The 20,758-nt window shown below is 35.6% G+C and overlaps 1 protein-coding gene across 1 annotated transcript; it reads left to right on the plus strand.

Moving 5' to 3' along the window:
• The first annotated feature begins 2,087 nt into the window (after positions 1-2,087).
• On the plus strand, positions 2,088-20,333 carry LOC143444405 (IgGFc-binding protein-like). The gene is made up of 43 exons (XM_076943569.1): positions 2,088-2,246; positions 2,339-2,568; positions 2,645-2,901; positions 3,962-4,150; positions 4,346-4,484; positions 4,593-4,683; positions 4,939-5,094; positions 5,263-5,401; positions 5,571-5,691; positions 5,810-5,904; positions 6,196-6,419; positions 7,405-7,536; positions 7,611-7,708; positions 7,927-8,095; positions 8,411-8,585; positions 8,877-9,022; positions 9,196-9,303; positions 9,408-9,579; positions 9,720-9,840; positions 10,564-10,699; positions 10,896-11,025; positions 11,158-11,265; positions 11,584-11,675; positions 11,832-11,964; positions 12,152-12,411; positions 12,740-12,904; positions 13,051-13,223; positions 13,412-13,550; positions 13,754-13,923; positions 14,292-14,413; positions 14,612-14,748; positions 15,582-15,676; positions 15,837-16,011; positions 16,437-16,561; positions 16,657-16,833; positions 17,544-17,815; positions 17,975-18,100; positions 18,267-18,364; positions 18,529-18,667; positions 18,887-19,021; positions 19,225-19,380; positions 19,529-19,682; positions 19,779-20,333. The coding sequence occupies exons 1-43, from the start codon at positions 2,190-2,192 to the stop codon at positions 19,906-19,908; spliced, it is 6,366 nt and encodes a 2,121-aa protein (XP_076799684.1). The 5' UTR covers positions 2,088-2,189; the 3' UTR covers positions 19,909-20,333.
• The last annotated feature ends 425 nt before the right edge of the window (positions 20,334-20,758 follow it).

The following is a 20,758-nucleotide window of genomic DNA, read 5'->3' on the forward strand; positions in this document are numbered from 1 at the left end:
AATGACATCTCTGTGTTCTAAAGCTTTTGCCCAAGACAGTTTTCGTGCGTGGGCGAACGTGAATTTTCTTTATCTCTTTCACGGGTGATGGTGTCTGTATGCGTAACAGGCTGAGAAGGTGGAAGAAAGATTGCATGAAGAATGCCAATAATTGAAGCTTAACTTTCGTTTAACGATTTTTTTGTGTGGACTTTAAAGTTTTTCTAAGAATTTCACGTTTTATGGTACACTGCACAGCTTTTGTAGTGAACCCAAAAGTTTTTGATAAAGATACAGAAAAATGTTGCCTAATTCATCACATACGTGTTCGGGAAATTGTTGCCGTCACGAAATTTTACCTTTAAAACATCTTGTTTATATTCAACAAGCTACGAGAAAGCAAAACCTTTTGTTCAAAGCAGAATTACACAAATTATTGTGGTATATAAGAATTGCAAATTCTGGTTTCGATAATCAAGTTATTACCCAAAGTGGGTCAAGTCATTACTTATATTACAATAAAAGCTACACAATTATTTGTGAAATCGTGTAGAGCTTTTAAAGCAAAATGTCACAAATTCCGTATTTCTGCAAGATTTCTATTAAAACATGTTAATTGCCTAAGAAAGTAAAGCAGCTTTTAACTTTAACAACCATGCACCAAAAAAGCGGAACCAAGTTACGAAAAACGAAACTTAAAGGCCTTATTCAACCTATGATTTGAAGTCGTTTAAGTTTAAAAAAATGATTTTGGGCAAAACCACTTTTGAAAAAAAATTACAGAATATCCAAGGAATTGAAACTTTGCCGAAAAATTCCCAAAGACTATACTAATCTTCAAATACGAGAAAATTATTACGCCAACCAATCTTTCATGCAGGGGATATATATAGGGTTGCGATTCATAATGGATTAATAATATAATGGACATGGATTTAGATATCCCGAATTACGCAGTTTGTAAAGAAACTTACCATACCGAAACAAAAAGCTTACTCCAGCATTCAGCCAGAAGCTTTCATTAATAAATCTCAGTCAATAGCGTTTCGAATATCTAAAATAATATATGTTTGCGTTCTCCTTTAAAAAAAGTGAAATTTTGTTGACCTGCGTAATTTATAGCGGATTCTAAAAAAGGCTACACAAAAATGCATTGCTTGGCACTTGTCCATTATCCAAGGGCAGGTCTTAGACTTGGAGTTTTCAAATCACTACAATTTACGACGAATTTTTTCATCCACTTATCATTTGGCTCTTTCAACCAGTAACCGGTCGATGGAATTTACCTGGATTTTTTTCTATTCTTTCTCTGCAATTCGACCATGTCAGTTGCTGAATACTGGTTTGAATACTTTCTTTTGCTTGTGATATCTATTGAAGCGGAACCTGGTGTACCTGTACAAAAAGACGGTCCACGGAAAGACCTTTCTTTGTTAGAACAGAAAGGTGGCCTGAGAATTGCGATCGCTGGGTATCGACAAGTGTGTCTTACATTAATGCTGTACTTTCTGTAAGGATAGCATGAATACTCTATATAATGTTGCAAATAAGTGTGGCAGGATTATAAATAGACTATGTAGTTAATTTTGTAAGATCTAACAAAAGACGACTGTTATTCAAAATATCGGGTATGTGCATTGTGCAGATACAAGTTTATCTAAAATCCAAAACATATGCGTAATGTTAATGAGATGAAAACTAATTAAAAAACGTGGTTGAAATTTTTTAATAAAATAAACAGTGATAAGTACTTATTGTTAAAAATTTGTAGGAAATTTTTTGTTGTTTGCTTTGGTTGTAGCGTGTTTCTCGTCTACTATGAGTCTATATGACGAGATATATAAGCCATATTTTTTATAAAATGAGCATTTGTTTTGCTGTCGGATGAAGCTGTGTTTGATGACAAATTAATTTCACGGTAAAAGATTGAAAAAGTTTTTTGCAAGCCGGTCTGAATTGGTTTTTCGAAAATTTCTTTTCAATTTATAAACTTCAAACACAAAATTCTAAGACAATGCTTTTGTTGAAACAACGCCTGTTGACTAAGTTTACAAGCTTATTCTAATGAAAGAAAGAAAGAAAATAGAAATTCCCTCACATTGGATGTCCGTAGATAATGATTCCGAAAAAGCTTCCAAAGAGTTATTTTAGTGATCACGGTGATCATGTTACAGAATGATAGGTATTTTACCTCCTAAGGCAACAAAAACATGTTACTTCAATTGTTTGGATTCTTTATTCTTTTGTTCGGTGGCACTTTCGCAGAGGTGAGACCGTATGACATTTAAAAAAAATAATTTATAACCTCGTAGAAGCAGCGAAATATAATCACGATATTGGAATTTTCTTTAATTTGCAGATGACCAACAGTTCGTACGCTCAGCAGAGCGTGTCCGACTGTGCTGGCCGTCCGGAAGGCGCCTTGACCTACAGGCAGGCTTTGCGCACAAGCCTATTACGTGTGATGACCGAGTACTTTGGTGAAAATTCAGTTGACGCCAGTGGAATTTCCTTGATCGACGCAACCCTGGAGTATTCGCTTCCCGACCTTTTTGAGGCTCGTTACGGCGAAGGAGCATCTACTGCAGCGTAAGACGTCAATTGATCTCCAAACCAAAATACACAACAACATGAATCAATGCGTTTATTTTCAATCATCTCATAGGTTTCTTGCCGGTTTTCTCGACGTGCTATATTCCGACAACACGGCCACCACCAGCTCATCGGACCATCTAACTAAGGTGGTTGGCTTGGTCGAAAACGGTGAATTCGATGCAGCCAGACTGGAGGCGAACCTGCTCATTCACTCAATCCTACCAGGAGATGTTTTTCCTGTTGAAGCGGGCAATTTGAGACCGGATCAATATGAAATTTTTGCCGCCACAATCTACAACGCCTTCAACAGTATTCGACAAGCGCTAAGTAAGTTAGAGTTACACTGCTAATGTATTACTTAATGGTTAAAAATCACCTTGAATCTGTGAGCGTACGTTTTTTGATTTGAGTTTGCGAAAAGGCCCAATGTCTTATTTGCTCTTGACGTCAATCAAAAGCAGTCGAAAGTCGCCAAACTGACATCTGCGGTGACGTGTTAACTTCACATAACGACGCGGCCCGCGACTCGATCAATTTCTGTTGGTTCAAAGATCAAAGCGCTGGTTTCTTTGTCGTTTGTTTTAGTTTTTCGTTTGTTTTCGTTTAGTTTCGTTTGTTGATGTCAGAAAATTTTATGTATATAAGTCTACTCGTATATCATCGCCGTCAGCAATCATGTTGTGCTTTTCATATTATGCTTTTTCACAGAAAATTAACCGCTTTGTACATAGTGGTTTCAAGTTTCACCGGTTCAAAAAAGTTGTGGACCCCTGACATATAGATATTTGAGGTTAAATTAACCATAAACATATTCATTTTATAAAACAATAAACTTAACAATTTCAAACTTAATTAAGTTGGCGCCTTTCACCAAACTACACAAGTGTTAGTTGCATAAACATTTGCTCATTAGCAAATGACTTTGAATGAAAACAATCTCTTTTTATGACAAAACAAAACCAATGGGTATAAGCTCTCTTCAAAAGCGAACACGATAAAAAATTCGAATTGCTTTTGGTGTAAAAGGTATTAAATTATTGCAAACCACAAGCAACACGCAATATCTGGCTTGTGAAAAATATACTCCCTGAATTAAATACAACTATACTTAACTCCGTTTAATTTTGCCTGCTGCTTTTGTAAAAAATAAATCGTTAATTTGTGCCTAAACCTAGATAATTCTGTCGACAGGTCTTATATCTTATGTCATACTGTGTGCTGTATAGAACGAATCTGGAAAGCGATAGTTTGGGAATAACATTCAATGCATGTACTGTGATATTAGCTTGTTTTATTGGTGAGACTGGGAAATATTCTAAATAATTTTATATCCTTGGATATAGTGAAAAAGTGTCGTCAAAAATTGAAACAACCCCTTTTTTTTCAGACAAGGAAAATTTTGAGATTTATCTCAACTTGAAAGTGGGAACCACTCTTTCATTTGCAATGGACACGACCGGCAGCATGGCTGGTGAAATAGAAGCAGCAAAAGAAAGAACCATCAACATAATTGAAAACACCAGAGGAACTAACCAACAACCATTGTTCTATGTCCTTAGTCCTTTCAATGATCCAAGTTTGTAACATGCAAAAATAATACAGCAATATGGCATGTAAAATGTTTCTTTACAAGCTATTCAATCGCCCCTTAATAAGTTTTTGCATTGTAAATTATGTATATATATATGAAAAAAGTTTACGTTGTGATACGCATAAAACAACAAAATCAGTTTAACGATAATGTGAAGTTAAATTAAATAATTGTTTGCAGCATACGGCCCCTTAACTAAGACAAGTGATCCTGCTGTAATGATAACCGCTCTTAATGCTCTAAGAGCCAGCGGTGGTGGAGATGAGCCTGAACTAGCTTTGACCGGAATTGAGAAAGCCATCCTTAATAGCACAAGAAGGTGTACCCAATAACCGTAAAATCGGACTTGAGCAATTCAAAAATAACTTAAATCCGTAAAACTCAAAATTACTAGTTTGTATCTTAAACCATTTCTTGATGATTTCAGGTCCGTAGTTTTCATGATAACAGATGCCACCGCAAAAGACTTTAGCTTGGAGAACCGTGTTATTGCCCTGGCAGTTATCCGCAAGATTAGGGTAAATCCGTTACGAATGATTAAGCTTCATTCATGCGTACAATAAGGCTTATAACAGGAAAATAGGCCAGTTGTATGGCAGTCCACGTCCGACTATAAAATTAATTCATGCATAAAATCAGAGCATGTTAATGCGTGTATGACATAATGTCGAATGAGTAATGCTAATGCATTAACAGAGCACACGAATTAAAAATTTCTGTTGCACAGCGAGAATGGCAGCCTACTTCAGCATCTAAAGTTTTCCTATTTTCAGATCGTGAACCTCCTCACTCGAAACCTTCCGTCAGCAAACGGTTTCCCATTGTACGAACGGATATCTACCGCCTCTGGTGGACTGGTCACTGTTACTGACAAGGAAAACATCGGCAGCATTACCGAGCTTTTCAGAAGTCTGACAGAGCAAGGCCAGGTATTATTTCATATAATACAACAGTGCTTAAAAATGTAGAGCAACAATATAGCCTAATTAGGCTAACATGTCGTCACAATATACAATTTACAGACTTTGAACAAACAAAATTTGTGAATTCAATTGAAGACATCACCATATTTGTACAAATATATATTCTGCATTCAGATTAAGATCAAAATTGCGCTAAAGTCCAGTGAAAGTACAGTGCCGTTCAACGTTGATGCAAAGATTACCAGCGTGACTATCCTGCTTTCAGGCCAGGAGGGAAATGTCGCCTTTGATCGCATAACTGACCAACTCGGAAGTAAGTTTGTCAGATTTGTCGGACCTTTTACAAGTCTCGTGTAAATCACATAGAGCGCAAAAAGAAATCGGCTTTTATTGATTTGCTCATAGCGTGTTATAGTTAATTAAAGTGGTGTAGGCTATTCTACTATGTAACTATATTTTATTGGTTATGCGTTATTAAACAGACAGGTTGACTGACATCGAAGAAGTCGTTAACGTCGCCGGTCTAATCATTATTAGGATGAATACGCCATCTAATGGAACGTATACATTGCACTTAACTGCAGCATCGGGTCTAGATTACAGGTTTAAAGCTGCATATACGTGATAGTATAAAATCTAAATTATGCTTCCAGACTGAACTTTAACTTACCAAGCAAATTACGACATTGTAAAATCGAAAGTGCGTCTCATTCTTTCCTAGCATGGAAATCACCGGCCTGAGCACGTTTGGAGCTATTCCGACAATCTTTGAAAATGTTGATGGAACGTATGTACATCGTCTGCAAAGCAGAGCAGGTGCGTTTGTATTTCTTTTCAATTTTCGATTTTTGAAAACATTTTATTTAATAATGTTTTACTTTTTCATGAACTTGATTCTAACTTTTTATAGCTAGCATTTTACCATAACCTAACGCGTCAAAAACGCTTCAAGTTTTATAAGGAAATAAATCGCTAAACTTTACAACAAAACCCTCAGCAAAACAAAGCATTTAGAAAGTTTTGGATACGTGCAACTTCAAGCGATTAATATGAACAAAAAAAGAAAGAGTAAAAAAATGATTGACCAAAATCGTGTTTTTCATTCAGGAACCAGAGCACACATTGTCGCTAATCTTTTTGGAAATTATGAAACCGAAGCTGACATACTGGCCGGGAATGAAGGGGAAGATGCGGTGGTTACCGAAGCAGTTTTGATAGGGGAAGACGGAAGTGAAATAAACAGAATTAACATGGAGAGATGTTCTGGTTCAGACGCAGATGAATTTAGGACCACGGAGGAATTTACAATTCCATCTCAAAGATTCTTCATTGTGAGTTTGTGGAAAAAGCTGTTTCTAAAATAATTACCACAATTAGCACATTTTAACTTTGCTTTTAAAACGTTCAAAATTATTGCTATACTATACTGCAATTTTGATTCTGTATTTTGCCAAAAAACTTACTAATTGGGTCTTTGCCTTGAGACGATATCTATTAGCATTTGGCATAACTTCAGCCAAGTTACATTTTACATTCTTATGCTACAATGCCATATATGTATTGCATTTTGCGTTTTTCTATTTACAGTATATAAATCGAAAATTAATCTTCTTTAATCGAACTCAAACTCCAATGCTTGAAGTTGAATTACCAGATTAAGCTAGTTTAGCATATCAGTTCCGTCGTCATCGTAATTTAACCAAAACTTATTGAACATGTCTATGCACTGCACGTTCACTTTACCTTTCTTCAACGAACTAAATCCCAATTTTATATAGGTTTAAAGTTTCGTTTAGTCCTACCCATGTTAAAAGGGCATTTGCATGTGTATGAAAAAGAATCAAGTGTGCGGTCGACACCGGGTCGAGCATATACACGAGAGATGGACACAAACACGTAAACAAACAGACGCACGTTTTATCTAAAACAAAGAAAATTGTTTAAGGGTTTCTGTAATTGTGCCGACTATGCTATAACATACAAGGTACTGATCTGAATGTTGCAAGAATAGATAAAATAAAAACCTACATAACACATACATACGCAAGCATATTTTATCAATACTAATCATAGGGGCTAGAATGCATCAAGGTTATGTCCATATGTAGCCAAACTATAGTAGCTTAAAAAACTTCAAATTATTTTTTGTTAAAGAGAAAGAAAAAGTAGTAAAAAAATCAAAACAAAATATAGCCTACACGTAAAGAAAACGGAGTTTATCGCAAACTTTGTGATTTATGGCTGTTAATCAATTAAGGCAACGTCGCTGATTTATTCCTTTGGTTGTTAATCTGGATAATTCTTTTTCGATTGTAGACCATCACAGGAACTGACAGAAACGGATTAACTTTCTCTAGAACAGATCCTTGTGCTGTAACCCCACTTGTCAGTAATTACCAGTTTGGACCTGTTCCGGATCAGATAATTGATGTTGGAAATTCAGTCACGGTAAAAAATGATTGTTTGTAATTTCTGTTTAATACCTTTTCTAGCTCTAAAGTTTTAATCTATTTTTCGTGCAGGTTACAGCGACCCTTACCAACAACGAGACCAGTACAACGATCTTCACAATCGACGTTTCGGATCCCGAAGGATTTGTTACCAGTACATCACCAACTACGTAAGTGTAACACCGCTATAAGTAAATTTAGGTGAGTTTTGCTAAAGAATTGCTAACGCAAGCGTCGTGATTGCAACTCTTCCAAGAGTACTTCTTCATCTAAAGCGATGACGTACTCATTTTGAGCATAAAGTTTCCGTAGGGAAATTGCAAATTACAGTAATACTCAGTATCACGTCTGTATTGTTTAAAAAATTTCTTATTTCTTTTCTTATAAGTGTAACTGTTCCACCGGGCGCGTCGAGCGCTATCGCGATCACCATCACAATTTCGTCTTCAAGCGATGACGGAATTTTGAGCGTCGTAACAGCGATTGCAACATCTGGAACTGGATCGTTTGTTTTCACAACTTTCAACGTGGCCTCCCGCGATACAAGCCTCGTTATCGTAGGAAAACTTTGTAAAAATTATACCATTTGCTTGTCAATTGCTGTCTGAGACGAGGTTCATCTTAATAACATTGCGCTTAAAAGTTGTTCATTGAAACTTGTGGTATACGATTTGGCTGCTTTCTTATCAGTTAAAAGACATCGGTTTTTAAAAATGCAAATAGCAGTTCGCGCTTCCTTTCTGTGAGCAATTGACAACTCTATAGCTCGTTTGCTAAATTACGAATTATTTTCAGCGTCAATACAGCTACGCGGCAATATCTAACCTAAAGTAGCCTTGACTTCTTTCAAAATTATTTTTGCAACATTCCAGTGTCCGCGTATCGTGACAGCGGCTGGAAGCCGGGTCACTTGCAGCGACTCCAACAATATTGGGTCGGTGTGTACCCTTGAATGTGAACCCGAATACGCCAATACGGGTCCAGCGAGAAGAGAATGTCGGGCGAATGGGACTTGGACCGGTGACGAACTACGCTGCGAGTTTGTTGGTTAGTAAGTTAGGATTTGATTGAAAAAAACGCATGATTGTCTCGATCTCATACTCCATAGACTCATAGAGTCTCTTAGTTCTCCTAATCATAATTTCATTCTGAAAATTCTTATGTAAACACCGTTTGACGAGTTTGATGATCTGATCTTGGTCCAAAAACAAAATCAAGATTAAAATGAAACAGTTAAAATAAATTATAAGTTAAATATCGTTGCTATACAATCTCATAAGAAAACGCGCAGTTTATCTAACAAGGGTTTAAATTTTTGAAATCACTCTGTTTCATCAGGAAGTCAACACTGTAGTATTAGCGGGGATCCTCATTATTCCAGTTTTGACGGGAAATATTACGATTTCCAAGGCACTTGTATATACACGGTTGTTGCCACAACTTTCAATGGATCTACCACTGGATTGGAACCCTTCACCATACGAGTGAGTTTGTTTGTAGATATTTGCTTTTCGTAGGAATAAAATTATTTTGGTTAAGAAATAAAACAATTTTGCTCTAGTTTATATATATTACCACTTGTAAGTATAGGCCTAGATGAAAAACACGAAAAAAGAATGGACAAAAAGCTGCTGTTTTATCAACGACTTGCTCACAGGTTGAAAATCAGCATCTTGGTGGAAACACCAGAGTGTCCTGGTTCAGAAGAGCTTATGTCAACGTTTATAACCGAACTTTTGTGTTTTATCGCGGGAGGGAAATAAGAGTAAGAAAAAATTGAAATCTGACACATGTATTTTGTAAAAAAATTATCTTTAATATCTGGTGTGGTCCATAACACCATGAAATTTGCTGTAACTTTGTTATTAGGTGGATGGTTTAACGGTAACCCCGCCGTTCAGTATTGCTGCCAGAGGGCTTAGCATTGCCTTTAGCGGTATTAATATTGAAATGACAACAAGATTTGGACTTACAATTATATACAACGGAGATTTCAATTTCCTTGTTCGTCTGTCAGGCGCATATGCAGGATTGGTTGAAGGTTATTGAATTATTTTACTTCCTTAGACTTACATAAACGTGTAGGCCTACAAGCAGGATGCAAGAAAATGCTACACATATGCCATACAGTACATTTTAAAGATACAAAATTTTTGGTCAGCCTAATTTATTTCTGAACAGGTCTTTGCGGAAACCTGAACGGAAATCCCAACGATGATTTGGCTTTAGCAATGGACCCAACAATTTCAGAAGATCCAAATGCATTTGGAAACAGCTACAAAGTTGGAGGATTAGCCGCAGGGTACGAATTACCATAAAATAAGGAAATTTTGTATACAACCAATTAAATAAGTTAATCCACAATTTTGCACTTTGAATCGGTAGCATCGTTTGTTAGTATAGGCACCTTGCTACATCTGTGCCTACACCATATACGAATTACTAATAGCCCACTGTTGTTTAAGATTTTACTTGCCCGTTTCAGTCTGCTCATTTAATTTAGCATCTCTGTACCGTGATGAACTTAGCCTACGTTTACATTGAACTTCCTAGTTTATCCGGCTTTCTTTCTGAACAAAATGTGTAACTAAACACAATCCATTGAATAAGCTAATGGTTTAACGCAAATTTCAGTGAACTAACCCAGTTTCACAAAATGATTTAATGCGTATATATATAGTTCATTATTTTGCTTTAATTTCTAACTACAGTATTGAATTGTTATATAATACCGTACCAAACAAAAACAACCGCTATGTAGTTTTTAATAAGGGTATTACCCTAACAACAAACCCGCAGCATGATATGTCATAATTTTAATGACTGAGAAAAGTGTTGGGGAGTTAAACTCGGGAATGATTCTTCATCGCTAGTGCAGTAACACAAAGTAATTCCGAAGAAATCATGATAAAAAGAAATAAGCATCAGCAACCTAACAAACAGCTAGTAATGCTAAAAGATGTTAAAATAAGGGAAAATTTCTCTGACCCGACTTAAACAATTTTATTGCTTACTCATCAAAAAGATGTATGGATGGCAGTTCTTCTGATGGGGAAGGGGATTGTTTGGAACGTGAAGAATACACAAAGTTGTGCAGTGTGGTGGAACAAGATTGTTTTTCAGAATGTAGGGATAGACTTGCTGCACCTAGAGTGCTACAGGTAAATCGTTAGTCTAAGCTTTAGAAACAGTATGGGAATAGGATCTTTTTGTTGGAGATGACAGAGATTTTAGGTTAATAATGTTTAACTGTCAGTGTAAAACAATACAGTAGTATGGAATTGAAAAAGTTTTGCAAAATTAAATACAATATTTTGTTACGGTTAGTGTCAGATTTAGACTCTTATTGTTTTCTAGAATTGCGTTTTTGACTTATGTGTAACTAGAGGAGACAAAAAAGCTTTGGAACAGGCCATATCGGAATATGCAGATTCTTGTCAAAGAGAAGGAATAGCAATCTGCAATTGGAGAGATGTGACTGGAACTCGTTAGTGCTTACATTTGTCTTTTTTTAGTTTGTGTGCTTAATGTTGCTTTTATGGTGTGTGCTATTTTTATTACTATAAATCACTTTTATTACTATTTTATCACAATTTAACACTTTGTTTGTCTTTAATAGCAATTAACTGTCCTATCAATTCACATTATGAGCATGAAGGCTCAGCTTGCCCTAACACATGCCAGTTTCCAACAACATCTTCTCGCTGTGGCAAACCTTCAGTGTCTGGTTTGTATAAGTGCAGTTGCCATACCTGTTTGAAATGTTTCATACATTTTTCATCTGTAGCCTATATATACTGACTTTTTGCTTATAAGTCTTGTATACTATTTAAATAGTTACCTACATGCAGTTAATAAGTTTTTACTCAATTTTTTCTCCGTTAAAAAGTAGGCTAATGTGTAAAGAAGTCCCACTCACTCCATTTTAGTATTGAGAAAGTTTCTTTCAGAAACCAATGCATTTATGTGTATTATTTTTGCTAATCAGTGTGTTACTTTTTTTTATACTTACATGTGTATGATTAAAATGCGTTTTCTCATTTAGGCTGTTTTTGTGATCTTGGATTTGTCTTGTCTGGTGCACAATGCATTCCACTTTCTGATTGTGGTTGCACTGTTGGTGGTCGTTATTACAAGGCTAGTACTATTAAAAATAACAGTCTTATGAAAGAAAATTTTGCTAAATTATTACTCAAATGTTAAAATATGTAAAAGTTTTTTCATTTTACATCTATTGTTAGAATATTTTCTCCTGTTTAATTATTTATTGATTTATTACCTTGGTCACAACAGAATGGAGTTGACAATTTTGACTGCAGTCAACGATGCACTTGCAGTAATGGTACTTATAACTGTGTGCCAGAAACGTGTTTATCAACTCAAGCATGTCGCACTGTAGGAGGAAAAAGCACCTGCACACCAATTAGTAAGTTATTCATCACATGTTTAAATTAACATTGAATAAATTTCTGCTTTCAAGTTTCTTGTGGGCCTGCTCATGATTTACTTTGACCCTGTATTTATTATGTATCGCTTAACTCTGAGCATGATAGTGCAATTGGCATAAGAGATATTTTTAATCAAGATTTCTATTGTTTTTTCTTTCCTTGCAGGCACTTCCCAGTTTGTCGCGCACGGTGATCCTCATTATACTACTCTTGATGGACATAGGTACGATTTCCAGGGTGCCTGTTCGTATATTTATGCTCACGTTGAGGGTGAAAACGGCTTCACTGTGGTTGGTGAGCAGGAGTTTCGAAATGGAAATGAAGCAGTTTCTTATGTTAAGTCGGTGACTGTGGACTTTGTTTTAAACGGTCGCAATGTCTCCATAAACCTTGGGAAACATTTAGATGGTCAGCCAGCTGCTAAAGTATGTACAACTTGTACCAATATATGCAATAAAATAATCATATTTGGTTTTCATTTTTGACTGCACATATGATACATTTTTGCTTAAAACAATTTAATAGTCACAGTTATAATTGAGATGTTTTAAACCCTGTCAAATACGGATATTGTTTCCAAGACATTTTGTTGTTGTGTGGTTGATATTATTATTTATTGGACTGCTGTAGTGTTGGATTATTTCAAACTTGTGTGAAAATTTGAAATAAAAATTGGACTCGGTCTGATAACAAGGTAAATAAAAGAATTTTCAATTTACATGCAAAGATGTCAACGAGGAGTCTTTTTTTCAGGTGGTTGGACTTTTCTCTTCCATCACCATAACCGATATATACAGTTCTGATAAGCTGCAGATTTTCAGGAGAGGAAGAGCAATCATACTGCTAATGTATGGGGTTGAGGTGTTTTATTCATCAGATACTGCTCGAATTACGATGCCCAATGAATATGCAAATCGGGTAAGAAGTAAATTATCCTGGGTGTACTGGTAAAAATGTTTTTCTTTGTTGCTGTGGTATCTAGACTAGAACCTTGATGACTCACGTACAACTATGTTTTAGGTTGCAATAAGAATTTCATATATTCTAAACTTAAAATAAAATAGGTGACTGGATTAGCTGGAAATTACAATGGTATCTCTGATGATGATTTTGTCACAAGAAATGGTTCGATGACCACAGATGCAAATATATTTGCCAATAGCTACCTGGTTGGGGAGTGCAGCAATCCTGAGCCACCACCACCTTTTGCATGTACTGCTGAAAAGAAGGCAGATTAGTAAATGGATTTTTATTCTGTGCAATAATAGGGCATAGTTTTCTAAATTTTGGACACATGAGATAGATTACTGACGTTTCTGGAAATACCTTGAAATACATAAGATACACATGTCGATTGTTTGCAATCCATCATTCCTATTCAGAATACTTTTACTGTATCGTAATGTTAATATTTATCATTTGAAGTTCTGGATCTGAGTTTTGTGGAAAGATTAGTACACTGTTCTTTGATGCTTGCCTGGACTACCTGGATATAACTCCTTATCAAGAAAATTGTGTCTTTGATCTTTGTGCCACTGATGGATCACTGGATCTCTTGGAAAGTGTAGGTTAACTACTACTGTATTATAGTCAGCAACAATTTGCGAGGAACATTTTGAAATCATATTTTTAGCAATTGCTGGTTAAATCCTATTATAACTGGCTTCACAGACGATGTGAAGTTTTGTTTGTTGGTCATGAAATAGTCTTTTCAAGTGACTGCTTGCTGGTTGTGTGTTAATTAAGATCGGTTTGTTTGTTTCTTAGAACTTGGTCTACGTTGCAGAAGAATGTCGGCTACAAGGTGAAGGAAACACTTTGTGCAATTGGCGTGAAGAAGCAAGCATCCCTAATCCAGTATGCCCTGAAAATTCTCACTATGAAAGTTGTGGAACAGCTTGTCCAAACACCTGTTTAGACCCCTATGCTGAATTCAGGTAGTAATCAGAAGTGGTGTTTTTTATTTTCAATTTTTTGTCATATTTGGGTTTCTAACTTAATCTTCAAGCCAGAATAATCCAAAATGCATAATAGAAATTCGGGCTAAAAATTTTGGACAATTTCTTCATTTTAGATAATTAATACTTTTGCCCTAACTAACCCGAACTGTAAAAGCTTTCTAAAAAATATCATAATTGTTGAAAACATTTAAGTTAAGACCTACCATTTCATGTGTGTAGAATCAATTCAGTGTAGGTATGTTCGTGTTTCCTATATATTTTATGATTTAATGAATTGCAGGTAGATTTAAGGCATTGTTAAGCATGTCATTAAAGCTGACAAATTTATTGTTATGATGTCATAGGTGTGAAGTTTCACCGGTTGAAGGATGCGTTTGTAACTTTGGCTTCGCCTTGAACAACGGAAAGTGCATCAGACAAGAAGAATGTGGTTGCTTTCTTGATGATATTGGTTATGTTCCCCAAGGTATTATTGGCCAATTTAATCACAGCTTCTTATGCTAACTTGCTAGCTTGGAATTATCCTATCAAAAATTTTTATTTATGGAATTAAAGTTTCATATTTTAATAACAGACACAATCTGTTTCTAAATATATAAAACTATCCCAATTTTATACCATTATCTAATTGTGTATTTTTTTTAAACATTTTCTTTATTTGAAGGTTACGTTAGAACAGACTCTAATTGCACTGAGACATCTGTGTGCGAGGGACCGAAAAGGTTTGTGCGTAGATCCCTGGAATGTACTGAAGAAGAAACTTGTGAATTCATTGGAAGCACGTATCAATGTGTACCGCCGGTATTTTCATTTCTCTTATGCGGTTGTGGTCACTACTAATTCTTTATTTAATCTTTTCAAATTTATGTATTTAGTACATCTAAAAAATACCATTTTGTTGAGAGCAATTGATTTATTTGGCAATAATCTTGATTGAAATTATCACATTACATAGAACGAATACAAGAGCCAAGATAGTAGAAAACATTTTATTTATCAGACGTTTCGGACAGTGTTGAGTGTTAGAAAGAAATAGATTAAGCGACTGGGCATCTACGTTGAGCGACGGTTGAAAGCTAGAGATCTGTAGACTTACTGTTATTTTCTGTTTCTGATCTTGAAAAGTCGTCAAAAAATATCCGGTTTTGCAAAGTTTATCATGTGATTAAAATGTTTGTAGAGTTGTCTGGCAACGTCAGATTTGTTGTTAGGGATTTTGCTCGGCTTGAAATTGTATGCTCGCCTGAGTAAATTTCTGCGAGTTCATCCTATAGTTCATTAAAGGTAATGCGCACCAAGTGAGTTCAATAGAGGGCAACTTCACATTCTGTGTACCTAAAGAAATCACCAATATTAGTTGTTTTGTTGGCGAAAATTGGTTTTATATCGGAACCTTTTCAGCGATTCACAGATGGCCAGATTTCGTTATATAGCTGATTGGAGGTTGCTACCAGATTGTTTTCTATTATCTCGTCTTGACTTATATTTTTGTACAAGCGAGTCGTAACTCCTAACATTTTCTTCTCAAATTTGTTGCATGATACGTAGTTGCTTTGTAGTAAATTTCAATTGGTTATGCAATGATATATGTTCATTTAAGCGAAACAAAACAAAGCACGTGTTTTATGTTATAGATCCAAACTTGTGTGCTTTGGGGCTCTTCTTTTGTGTCTACTTTCGACCAGAGACAGTTTAATTTTGATGGCACGTGCACATATATGTTGTTTGGGTAAGTTGCACGTTTCTGTAGTTACTCTATATATACATAGGACAATTTACTTCCATTCGCTGTGTGCGATAGTATACACATTTTGTGCATCGTTCATGTGTGTGGATTTAAGTTGACGGAAAGCAAAGTTTCAATTTGACAACCAGCATTTTATTTGCAGATATGATGGTGATGACTCTACTCCACAAGTTCGAGTTCTAACAAATAAGGGAAATGCAAGAGAAAATGGTTTGCTTGGTTACAGTCTTTTCATTGTAATCAGTCCAATCCATATAGATGGCTATACCGGTGAAGGTGATTTGTTTAAGATCAATCAAAACGGCAGAGACGTTACTGTGAGTGTCATTGCGTTATACTTAATTTCAAAGACTAATTATGATTATTTTGAACTGGAAGTTGTCACATCTTGAAACATAAATTGTATGATACAAACTTTAATTTCTTTGAGAAGTCATCCTCTCACAGCTATGTGCTAATAATAAACACAATGGCGCAATGATTAAACAAATTAGCTGATGATGTTTTGATTTGAATTAGTTTAACAAAAGACGAATTAGAAAAATCTCAATCATGGTGATTGCTGACGCATTAAGCCTCTGACTTATTTCAACATTTCAAAACAGACAACACTTTGTAGATAAAGTCAGAGTGGGGTGACAGGTATTCAATGACATCCAGTTAAAAGCGAGCTTGGATAAGAGAGATGACAGATGTCTGTTTGAATAACTAACCTTTTTTAATCAAAATTGTAAATGTTCAGCTTAATGGCTACCGCGTTTTGTCTGGAACCTCTACACCGTTATACTCAGTGACACAGCAAGGAACATTTACTGTCATCAGCTTTAAATTTGGTTTGGAAGTTCGTACTGGCCAGCATTCCCGAAGGTTTGATAGCCACGTTTTGGCAGCACCATTCGCTTTTTTGTGTTTTATTACAAATGATCTGTTTAGTTATGATAATTTTATGTTTATGCCAATAGTGTGATGGTGTCCATTCCTGGACGGCTGCGTGGTAAAGTCACTGGACTCTGTGGGTCATCCGATGGAATCCAAAGCAACGACTTGAATGTTGAAGTGGATGAAGTTTCACTCACCTTTACCCCAGCCGAATATGGAAATTTCTGGAAACGACAACCGCCATTTGTGAACCCAGCAAGGTATGAATATTATTTCAATTAATCCCGTTTAGTTTTTAATTGGCGGGTTATATGTTTGAATGTTGAAGAATGTGTTTTGTGCCAAAATGACTTTTAAACTTGACACTATCAGTTCAAACGTCTGGGTTCATAGAGAACATTAATTGTTCTTTTTCATTCCTGATGATTATTTGCAAGACATGGCACAATTCGATTTACTTTGATTTATAAACTTGTATATAACTCATACAGAATGGCTTTGCAATTTTGACAGGTAATGTTTATAAAGACTATACATCAGTTGCATTACATTTATACATAAATATACCTGTTTACATGAAACTTTTATGCATAAATTTATATGCCCTAAACATTTACACTTGAAAAGTTTTGAATGCTACTGTATATAGAATTCTTACAGCTTCTATTTTCTGTCAGTTAATTTTTATAAAATTTATATATAAATTGTAGTATATTTATACGTAAATTATTTATATTTATTTATTTTTTCCACAATAGAACTTTATAAGCATGTATGTAAAGTTATTCTTGAAGTTTTTTAAATTACGTGTATATAGCTCTCAGAGAATGACTTTAGTTTTTATAAATTTATTTTTATTTTTGTGTTTATACAGTGTTTCTAGTATACAAGTGTTTCCAGCTCAAATGTTTCTAGTTATGTATAACTTTTACCAAGTAGCTTTTTTGACATTCGTTCTATGTTTATCAAGGTGCGTGGACGGCGCCGAGTTTGTGTTGTCAGAAGCAACCTGCAAATACTACCGACACTTTGCCCGCATCAACGATACTTGTGGAAGATTGTACCGCAGCGGTGAAGAATGCCACAGCACTGTGCCCCCCGACACACTTTATAGGGAATGTGTCAAGGAAGCATGCAACAATCCTGAATTCTTGGACGTCATAGAGGAGACTCTTGCGGGATACAAGACTATTTGTGCATTGAGAGGAATAACAACTGGACTAGAGGATGATGTTGGGGCAGGTAAATGTCATGACTTTCGCAGTTGTCATGTCACTGCCATTTTCAAATGAATCCCTGAAACGCAACTTGAAGCTTATTCTGATGCATTGGATTAAATTCTGCACCAGTCTGGCAAGGTTAAATTGTTTCATCACTTAAACCCGACTTTATGTTTTGCAGCCCTGTCCTGTCCAAAAAGTTCAGTGTTTGTGACACGATTGGACTCCTGTGTTGCCACTTGTACTGATCCAGATGCCAGCGCTTGCTTAGAAAACATTAATCTTTCCTCGTTCCCAAGTCTTGAAGGTGAATACATTATGACAATATAAATTCAGCGTGAAGTGTAGTTCCCTTGATGGGTTCTGTAACAATTTTTAATTTCTATTACAAAACTTTATGTTTGTTTTGTTCTCTAAGTAACTTAACTTGATTGATTAGAAAATTCTTATTTTGGCAAGTGGTTGTTTTGTAGGTTGCGAATGTGATGTAGGATATATTTGGAATATTGACAGATGCGTTCCCATCGACAAATGCGGATGCACAGACCCAATCTCAGGCTTTTACTTTGACGTAATCAAACTTTTACCATTTTTGTGTTGATACACGCAATATTTTATTTACACTTTGTTACTAATATTAGGGCTTAGTTTCTTCAATGCACTTCTCATTTGGGCATCTAAATAAAAAAAAGAAGCACTTTACAATGTGACAGAATGAATTTCATTTTTACACAGCATGGAGAGTGTTTGGTCGATATAACTTGTACTCTCAAATGCCAATGCCGAAGTGGTGATTTGAATTGCGAACCTACAAGTTGTTACAGTAATCAATTTTGTGGATTGAGAGAGGGAATCCATGGTTGTCACTACATTGGTAGGTTTCTATTTATAATTATCGACAAGATCTCATGCGATTGCTAGTTAACCAAAGTAACACTTTATTGGAGTTTATATTCGTTACGATTTTCCTGTTGATGTTACATGTTACAAGGTTGAGTAAACAATATGCATTTGTGTAATACATACTGCACGATATATCAAATAATATCACAGATCTACTCGTGCCTTACTTTCAATGCATCACTTTTTTTAGATGAATGTCGCTATGACAATGGCGGATGTAGTCACACTTGCCTGTCCATCAATGGTACAAAGACTTGTCAATGTTCTGCTGGATTTGCTCTCGTTGAAGGAGATGACCGAAATTGCAAGAAAATAACTGGAATAGGTCATTTTTTTTCTTTGCGTATAATTTGACCGTAAAAAAGTTGTCATTGGAGTAAATAAACAAACCTACAAGCAAGCTAGCACAGCAGTTAACAAAAAGTATATTACGGCAAGCATTTAATGGGTTAAGGGAGTTAGCCGATGTGTTCGTTTGTCAACTTATCTCGTACTATCAAATGAAATCGAACAAATTCATTATTGCAGTTACACCCACGACACCTTGTGGCGAGGAGTTGGAGTTGTGGCAAGAGGATTACTTGAAATGGCGAGATGCTTTCCACCAATACAGAGATGCCTTCGATGCCTACATCAGTGGTGAAAATGCAACGTACGGCAACGTCACAATAGGATCCCGGCAAAGTAAGTGACATCATTCGAATTAAATTTGAGAATATTTCCTGTTGATTAATTCACTATCATGAAGGTTTTTATGGATCTTCGGACTCGTTAAAATTGTTTCTCCTACAACGAATGAACATAGATTTTCTATTTTACTTGTTTGTCACAGGCTGCAACGTGACATGGACCAGATGGTACGACACTGACAACTCGACCGGTTGCGGTGATGACGAAACCCTGGAACGAATCCACGACTTCCATCCTGGAGAAGTCTGCAAATCTCCCATCGCACTGGATGTGAGGATTGTTGATGGATCGACATGGTAAGATGACTTGAAGATTTTGAAATATTTTCAAGATTTCCAAGTTTTGTTTCTGAAAACTTTGCTATCCGTTACATTTATTTGAAATTTTTTTAGCACCTATTCTGGGCTCGTGATCAGAAACAATGACGTCACAGTTGGATTCCTGTGTGATAATTCGGACCAGGTTGTGGGCGTGGAATGCCCGGATTATGAAGTTCGGTATCTTTGCTTCACCGAAGGTTAAAAATCCATGTTGGAAGACTTCATACAATCGCATGATGCGCTATCTATTGCGATGTAGACGTATTATTCTTCTGATTTCTTTTAGATTTGCTTTTAAAAAAATATGGTGTGGTAGATGATTGCTGTAGTAAAATTGTAAATATAATCCTTTCTGCTGTGTGACGATGAAGGTTAAAAGATAAAGCTATAAGCTGTGTGTGGCTACAAGCCATCAGGTGTAATTGATGATGTATCAAATTGTTCAGATTTGAATGTTACCAAATCGCACTTTTTTGAGCATGCAAGTTTACTGTATCGCTGTACATGAGTTTTGTTGTGCTTCCATATATCGAGTTTTATAGAATCGTTTTAGTAAATTGTTTCTGATTCATGATATTTTGTAAAGAGATTTGGAAAAGGGAATTAGTAAAATTGTAAATATAGTCATTTCTGCTGTGTAATGATTAAGGCCATTTAAAGTCATTAAAGTCATATTTTTTTCTATGCATCAGTAAGTCGTGAAATCAATTTTAACGCAAAAACCGCATCCCTATGAGGTATATTAAGAAAGTTATGAAGTCATATAAAGTCATATTTTCCTGGTTAGGTCATAAATCAGCTTTTTAAGTTATATAGTCATATTTTTGAGTTATAAAGTCATATCGTTGTATACTTTAAATAAAAAGTACCAATTTAAGCGGTGAAGCAATTAAGCACTAAGAAAGTAAGGCAATTTCTGATTGAACGAAGGCAAACTGTAGGATTAGCCTACATAACACTTACAGTCACAGACGGTTACAGTCAACGATCCAAAGTTGACTAGTCAGTTAACAGAAATATGCCTCGACTACAACAATATTTCAAACTTAATA

This window comes from Clavelina lepadiformis, chromosome 1 (genome assembly GCF_947623445.1).
Source record: "Clavelina lepadiformis chromosome 1, kaClaLepa1.1, whole genome shotgun sequence".
NCBI classification, from domain to species: Eukaryota; Metazoa; Chordata; class Ascidiacea; order Aplousobranchia; family Clavelinidae; genus Clavelina; species Clavelina lepadiformis.

Coding starts and splice junctions, on each gene's coding strand:
- LOC143444405 (XM_076943569.1), top strand. CDS start 2,190: ATGTTACTTCAATTGTTTGGATTCTTTATTCTTTTGTTCGGTGGCACT. Junction 4,684..4,938: donor CAGTTATCCGCAAGATTAGG/GTAAATCCGTTA, acceptor TCCTATTTTCAG/ATCGTGAACCTCCTCACTCG. Junction 17,816..17,974: donor AGAGGATGATGTTGGGGCAG/GTAAATGTCATG, acceptor TATGTTTTGCAG/CCCTGTCCTGTCCAAAAAGT.